The sequence below is a fragment of the Sphaeroforma arctica genome (assembly GCF_001186125.1).
Source record: "Sphaeroforma arctica JP610 unplaced genomic scaffold supercont1.25, whole genome shotgun sequence".
Taxonomy (NCBI): domain Eukaryota; class Ichthyosporea; order Ichthyophonida; genus Sphaeroforma; species Sphaeroforma arctica.
In genome coordinates, this window is record NW_014040533.1 from 140,635 (window position 1) to 148,488 (window position 7,854).

The 7,854-nt window shown below is 42.1% G+C and overlaps 2 protein-coding genes across 3 annotated transcripts in view; one reads left to right on the forward strand and one right to left on the reverse strand.

Annotated features, from left to right (window-relative positions):
- SARC_00732 (hypothetical protein) overlaps nucleotides 1-3,117 on the forward strand; it is a 5,152-nt gene extending 2,035 nt beyond the window's left edge. Inside the window, exons 2-5 of the mRNA XM_014305578.1 lie at nucleotides 264-563; nucleotides 951-1,093; nucleotides 1,969-2,191; nucleotides 2,485-3,117. Of these exons, the coding sequence (XP_014161053.1) occupies nucleotides 264-563; nucleotides 951-1,093; nucleotides 1,969-2,191; nucleotides 2,485-2,847 (1,029 nt within the window). The 3' untranslated portion in view covers nucleotides 2,848-3,117. The remainder of the gene's footprint in view (nucleotides 1-263; nucleotides 564-950; nucleotides 1,094-1,968; nucleotides 2,192-2,484) is intronic.
- Nucleotides 3,118-3,571: 454 nt separating this feature from the next.
- Nucleotides 3,572-7,854, reverse strand: part of SARC_00733 — a 4,985-nt gene continuing 702 nt past the window's right edge. The window contains exons 2-7 of one of the 2 annotated variants that reach the window (XM_014305580.1): nucleotides 7,107-7,172; nucleotides 6,509-6,620; nucleotides 6,087-6,249; nucleotides 5,744-5,929; nucleotides 5,124-5,286; nucleotides 3,572-4,576 (exon numbers count right to left, since the gene is read on the reverse strand). In XM_014305580.1, the coding sequence (XP_014161055.1) occupies nucleotides 4,245-4,576; nucleotides 5,124-5,286; nucleotides 5,744-5,929; nucleotides 6,087-6,249; nucleotides 6,509-6,620; nucleotides 7,107-7,170 (1,020 nt within the window). In that variant the 5' untranslated portion in view covers nucleotides 7,171-7,172 and the 3' untranslated portion in view covers nucleotides 3,572-4,244. Of the gene's footprint in view, nucleotides 4,577-5,123; nucleotides 5,287-5,743; nucleotides 5,930-6,086; nucleotides 6,250-6,508; nucleotides 6,639-7,106; nucleotides 7,173-7,854 lie in introns of both variants that reach the window. The other variant, XM_014305579.1, reaches the window with a different exon arrangement.

Genomic DNA, 7,854 nt, shown 5'->3' on the forward strand with positions numbered 1-7,854 from the left:
AATTCTGATTGTTTGGTCGCTAGCAACATTGATTCATCAGTACAATGTGGGTTGTGCATGCTGACTCCTAGTTGAAAAAATGACTCTAGTATCACACGTTAGGTACTGCGTGTTTCTGCATGGCAAATATACGGAATTTTGCCGAATATCTGTTATACATGCGTATTTACATGTTATTTTGTGTCTTCATGCTTACTTTTGTGATCCTTTGTGTATTCAGGCTTTCCAATCTATTCCTTTGTGTACAATCTCGCTATATGTAGGTAGTTTCCACGCATAGCGGTGATATCGTACGACACCGCATCGTTAAAACTCTCATTGGCGATCAGAAATTACAAATGGCTCTCCAATACGGACTAAGCCGTGAAGCACACGTTTTCAACACTTTTGGGGCCGAACTATTTGAGTCAGGTCTCATACCCAGGATATACTATGCCACTACCAACGATATCACCGGCTCGAAGACCGTGATGATGGAAGATTTATCCAAAGGGCATGTGGTTGCTAGTGTGTTTTTTAGCAAGAATTCACCTCATATGAAGAATGCCGACCCTAAAGACGAGGTAGGGGAATCTGCAAAGTGCTTGGGAGAAAATTCTATGCTATCATACAGGTTGAGGTTACAATGCATGCCTGCCTCCTTGTTAGGTTTAAATGAGGAGCACACCAGAAACACCCATACGCTATGCTCGTATATGTATAACGATTTCGCCCATCATGGGAAGTTCTAGATAACATGATTTCGTTCCCGACCGTTTCGTACATGTTTCGATTCAGCTGAAGGAAACAATATTCTGCTGATGGCGATTGTATATTTTTCTCACCTAAGCGGAAATTAAATGGCTCAGATGCAATATACCAACACGAAAGCTTAGAAATCATTTAAAAAGTCAATTGCCAGATATGGACACGGATTCATCTACAATGCATTGGAACACACGATTGATCAGGTCAACTATAAATTGAGTGGCAAGGCAGTAGCAGAGCTCACTTTCCGTACTTTGGCAAGACTGCACGCACTCCACTGGAACGATACCTCCTTGCTGACTCACAGCTGGTTGCGAAATGTGGACGTCTTAACAGCCAATTCTGGGTAATACATACGTTAAGCTTTGATATATACAAGTTTACATCTTTGAAAGTATTCATCTGTTTGCAGAACATTCGCGCGCAAGTTTTCCAGTGAGATGTACGTATACTCTAGCTGTTATTCTTTCAAAGCTGTATCATCTACTGAGTTGACCAATAGGTATGTATGGGTGGGTAATTCCGTGCTACACGTCGTTGTAGTAACGTTGTTATGTGAGATTACACCTACGTGCACATGCTGTGTTACACGCTCTCACTCTGAATATACCGTAGTGAAGGATGGTATCGCGCGCTACCAAAGGAAAATCCTTGCATGTTTCTGCTTTCCAATTTGAGCTGGAATATAAACGAAATCATTTTTATGAAGGCATGGTTTCTGCGCGGATTTTCCAGAATGTGTAATTCTGTTGTGCCCCTCATGGTAGACTTTTGCATGTCTCTGAGCACGCTTTTTTATTCACAAGTTTTGGCCATGTCCTCAAAATTGTTTAGCGTATGGTCTAGCGACAGTTAAGGAGTTGTGCAGTCATATTGCCTGTGAATAGGGATGATGATCTTGTCGTCTTCATGACATGACATTGCGCTGTATTACCTTGACCTCGAAATTTTTGAACATACTGATCTCTTGTGCTCGTGTTTTTTTCTTCATTTGTGCTTACATTTAGTTGATACTGCACAGGATAGAAACATTTCAATATTTATCGTATGCTACACCGCACTGAACCTTTTGCGTTCATTTCGTTTTCTCGCTTACATATCTCTTTAGTATCAACTCTCTTCTTCAGCATTCAAATATAAATCCTACACAATCAACATTTCGCGAGTTTGCGATCACTCAATCTAATTCCCACGTGTTTTTGTTGCAATTCCCTGTTTCAGTACGGATGCCACTACTCAATGGACAACTTTGGCAGATTCACTCCGTAGCTCATGGAGTAAAGGCCAAATTCGGGAAGACATCACATGGGATACTCACCTTCTTCAATGCATGGACGCATCCATCGGCAAGCTGTCGTGGGAGTCTCTTCACGAAGAAAACCAATCGATTCCGTATACGCTCTGTCACGGGGATTTTCACGCGGGAAATGTTTTAGTTGATCAGGTACGTGCTGTTGACAGCATAGCTAGCAAAATATCGGGAATGGGCTGAGATCTGAAACCTACGTCATAGGGCCAGTCTTGTCCAGTTATTTTTGTTGTTGCATTTCGTAAAATTTGCTGTTACATGTCTAGTTGTGCAATGTATCATATAACATACGCTTGCTTTGTGTCACATGCCAGGTGTATTTGCTTGCGATCGGGCCCAGCTCTTGTTGTCACACTATATTTGATACCTGATCGTCAGCACACTTAACTCATTTCTCTAAAAAAACTTACCTAATCAACGAAAATCAGGCCAACGAGACTGTAAAATTCGTTGATTTCGAGGTCTCTATGGTGAACATAGGTCCAAGGGAATTAGGCCAGTTTACAATCTCAAATATATCGACTGCTGAGCGCCGTCAATGGGAGAAGACTTTGGTTCTCACATACCACAAAGAACTAAGCAAATGTTTAGGAGACAAATGTCAGATAAGCGAGGAAGATTGTTGGCTGCAATACACTCAGGGATGTTCTCGATGGGTTTTCTTCCTTGCTCTCTTTGTTGGTACGTGGCAGGCAGATGCTGTCACATGCCAGTATTTCCATGATCAGATCGCCGACTTTTTGCACGACCACGTTTCCGATCCGAAAGATATGGTTCAACCTCTATTATAATATGCTTGGAGGTAGAAGGTGATCTTTTGGCCTGGGGTGGCCAGTGCGAAGAATTTACCCTTACGACAAGTCCGATCGAAATGACAACCATCGCAAGTGGATATCGCGACACTTTCCTCGCGTAGTATAGTAGTGGGCATAGCGATAGACCGCCGGTCTTTCTGTAAATAGATCTAGCAGTAGATAAATATTGTGGTGTCATGTGCGGCACTTGTATACCTTCTAATCTCATTATGAGATGTCGAGCATGGCTAATAGCACATACAGGCGTAGCGATTTCTGAGGTATTCACAGTTGTATCATATACGCATCTTCAAATCACGTTTCGACTAAACTAAAGTAGTATATGTTAGAATATTCTACCCCACCGCTTAATTCAGCCCGAATTGAACTCTGGCCGTGGCTTGAACATGGATCTGTTACGAGAACACGGATAATAGAATTGGCAACCGAATTGTGGGTGGACTTGCGTTAGCGGATAGTGAGCGGATTGGAAACCCTTCCAATCTTTATCTCGGTCCCCACCCATCCACTCCCGTCCCTCCATTTCCTCTATTAATGTCACTGTCAAGTCAGAATTTAGTGGTATGGTGATGGAATATTGAACTATTTTGATTGTTATTGCAATTTTCCTATCGCAATCGTCCGTTTTGATTAGTTAATTGATTACCTCATATTTAAACTCTATTTGTTTGCTTGATTACACATTTCTTGTGAGGTCGTAGCCAGTGGTTTAATGACATACAACACCCGGGAGCGTTAACATCGCGGTATCGTCATGTGTCAGGCAGCTACTATTTACGGGCCTTACAGGTCTGATATAATACCTGTTGCTAAATTTCCTTTGTGCTTGACTCATATTCGGGACTACTCCATTCTTTTTGCTATTTATATTTAACCACAATCATTATTGCTTTACTTGGTCTTTCCAACACCAGTACAGAATGATTTTAGGCAGTGTGCTGTACTATATCCTCACGCGCGCTTACAAAAAATAGGCTTGCTACCAATCATATCAACATGCTTTGTCGATGGATGATCGTGCCCATTGCATTAATCATCACTGCCATTACAAAATATATAGCAGTTTCGCCATATGCACTCTTAAGTTAAGAACTAGGAAATTCGCCTTCTTGTTGCTGCTTCTGAGCTCTCACACAGTTTTGAATCTTGTGTCCAATCGTGCTGTCATACTATTCCTACTATCAAATACTCCTACCATCGAACGCGAGAGTTACGTTGTTTGCTCCGATGTGGTGATCAAGTGATCTATTGTGGTGTATAAAGTAGAAGTGGTCGAACGGCTTGGTCTTCTCACAGTCAATGTCAGATCTGACATATATTCTCCCCATATGCTGCACAGCAAGACAAGATAGTTCCTCAGGCTGTGTACATTCTTAAGCAGCATGAGGAAGTTTAATAATGTTAGGCACGCTTAGCTCAGTCGAATTTACCGTTCGGCATTTGCGATTTGCCCAGCTGTTGGACACATTTGGGACGCTGTGTGATAGCGTCTTTTCGCACTGTGCCGTTCTGATGTGTGTACAGTTCTGCCTTTGTTTATATACGCGCTCCTGTGCCCCTGATGAGGTGACGGTGTCACGGACGTCGAGGACAGATGAAGGGAGTGGGGGGGTCGGTAAGCATCTGACAGTATCGAAGACGGCAAGAAAATCTTGGATCGGATGCGTAACGCCCCCCATGGTTCTCTTGTATGGCAGATCCATTCCTGAGTTGGTGTGGCGTAATGCAATACTTAGTAGTCTTAGAGGGGATACTTTGAAACTCGGGCTAATCTCATGCAAAACAGGTACTTTGAACTACGAAGCATTCCTCCAAGCAAGACTATTCTCGAGTCAACTGAGCGAACAAGTGATTTTACAGCTCTAGAATCTCGAGAAATATGTGTGATGATCGACATGCTGGCAATAAGTCTGACTGTGCCTTCAGACCGAGTAAGGAAGCTAGTGGGCTGTCGCGCTTTCCAATGATATTTAAAATATCAGCAGGTCACAACACACAGGCATGAGTGAAGATTCACGAGGCAATATGAGAAATGCAGCTGACGTCGGGTAAAAAGTGTGAACAAATAACAATTTAGAATGCATTCCAGCAAGGGCAAGATAATATAGTATCCGAAGAGTGCAAGTAAATTAACATATTTTAACAATCGAACATCTCTCGATGGCAAGCTTGCAAATTTAGTCCCTGCGTAGCGCAAAATGTACAATTTATATGAGTTTTGTGTCTCAAATTTACACAATAGTTACACATACCCAAATCCCAGAATGCGAAACCAGCCGATTGCAGTATTTTGCACGTGGCAATCATTTGCACAGTCCCTGCTGAGCTCATTGTGAAGTAGCCGCTTAGTGAAGTGTATGCAGTCCCCGCTGTGAATCCGACCTCGCCGCCCACCAATTGCCCATTATTGTAGATCTGGCGCAGACAATGTCATTCAGTTAAATAGCAACCAATTGCGATTCATAGAGATTGTCTTTTGAATAATTTAATCTCCAGTCATTGTGCGCAGAATTCTGGACGGACAACATGTGCGACTAGCTCATAATAGTTGTCAATGTATCCGTTTTGCATACACACCGAATATTTGTAATTGTCTTTCGAAGTCGAACATATATAGTACTATTGTATTCGGCCATAAATATTGGTCTCTCAATCGTGAATTGCTCTTCAGCACAAGGTTTCTTACAGCACATTCTTGTGTCAAAAAACGACGTGACAAACATCAGTGTATGTCAAGCGAAGCATTGGGTATACATATAAGATACATGCAGTTTGGGCCAGCAGCTGAGGATAGAATATTCTCCCGAGGACAAAAGCATCGAGCGTGTGGAGATGCTAAGCAACAATGATGACGAAAGGTACCACCGCATACCTCGAATGAGCACAGCCGTATTGCAGAACACTGCGGTGTGCGATGTAACAACTTCAAGGCTTTGACTAAGGGCTTCGTTAGCCAGCCATCACCATTCACTCTCACGCACTCATCGATGACTTGATCAAAGCATTTGTTTATAGATATCTGAAAATGCTTCATACGCTTTCGAGCGCTCTTATCTATCTGTATGAGGATTCAACGATGATTTTGGATGTATGTACACTTGCTTACTCCAACCGTGGTCACCAAGCGGTACAAAATGGCGAGTGAAAGTATCATGTCTCAAATTGAATAGATCTTCGCAAATAGTTAGTCTTTCAAAAGCGATACTAGCACCTACCTTAAGATCAGGAAGATGAAGAACACAGCGGTGCTTGTGCAGCTTCGGTATCATACCGTACGTATGGTCAGTCGTGCTAAGTTGACTAAGGGGAATGAACCCTAGGTACATCAAATTGCTAATCAACCGTGTATCGAAACTTCGGGTATAGCAGAACTCGTATCTGGGGGGGGTCCATATCATTATCATACGAAATTATGGTCAACCAGATTGTGGGTAGGTGTACTTCATAGAGTGCTTCAGCAAATTTTACGCCCACATGAAAATCAGTTCTTACTACGAATAGAGATACAGACAGATACGCACACAAAAAAAAATACCCACCTCAGATAATTAGTGAACTGTTTGTTTGAGACTTTCAATTGAGCAAGAGCTGCAAACAAAACGGGCGAACGCAATGAAGTTGTGTGATATTTTCATACCGGTACGAGTCTGCGCACATGAGCGTCCTGGCCGTATCCAAGTTGCTTTTTTCATCCACCTCATATAAGTAGCCATGTCCACTGACGTGAGTGCGCCGACATTTACCAGAACCTACAGCACCATCACCAACTACGAAATGAACCCAGATGTTATGATAGAGGGGAGAAAGCAAAGGTATGCAGCCGAGAGTGAAATAGCCAAAATGAAGACTAGATCGAAATCTCACAGAGATATACATGGGTAGAGTTCATCACTGCAAGTGTGTATGCCACCATTGGGAAATGTAGCGTATACTTGCATGTGATGCATGATCTACACCAGAAGCGAGTAGGGTGCAATCACGCACGTAGAACGCTCTAAGCGCCCAAACATATGCAGGTACATCATTTGAAATGAGTAAATCTCAGTTTCTAGTGTCTGAAAAACGTCTGGTGACTTATTACATCTTTTGGTGCATACTAGCTCAAAGATCCGTACTTAACCTGACTACCTTCAAGAAATAAACACATGTGCGATCGAATAACAGCAATTAATAATGGTCAATATATTGCCTCCGCTGCACTACTCACACCACAAGACTCCCAGCTATATACACACCTTCGCCGCTATCCCATGGTGATGCGATTTGGTTGCAAGCAGATCTCATATGCTTCAAAAGCATACCTATAGTGGCAGGGATGGCATTGTTTGAGTTACATAAACCAAAATTTAGAGGTTATGCCCCAAATCTTCTAAAAACGCCAATGGCTACATGTTCATAACTAGTTTATGTAAGTATGCGTACTTCTAGCTACGATATACGTTCCGTTATATCATAAGATAAGAAGGACCTGTAGCTACTGATAATCGATAATCGTACAGCTGAGATTTCAGTCTAATTTGAATATGAGCATCTATCCAAAATTACGAGACATCATAGCTTCCGAGTCAATATGGCGAAGTTTGCTTCTTGCTTAGCTGCTACCACAGGAAAGTTTATATCGCGTAGCGCCATAAAACCTGTGATTTACTGTTACACGAATACTTTATGCATGTGATCAAGTACACTGTAACGTTCAAGGCTCAAATTGGGGTACTACTCGCACTACATGTACACTGACTTGGAGATTAGTTTGAGTTTTGATTCGATATCTTATACCAATTCGTGCACACCCAAGCACCTACACGGCATTGATTCACTTCTGAATTAAGCACACAAATATAGGTATAAAAGTTCTAATAGGAATATTTCAGCACTGATCCAAGTTTCCGAGTCTTTGCACACAAATGTGATATAGAGCTAGTACGAGGTTTAGTACGAGGTTTCTCTCGTGTATATGCTAGAGATATACATCGTTATTCTACG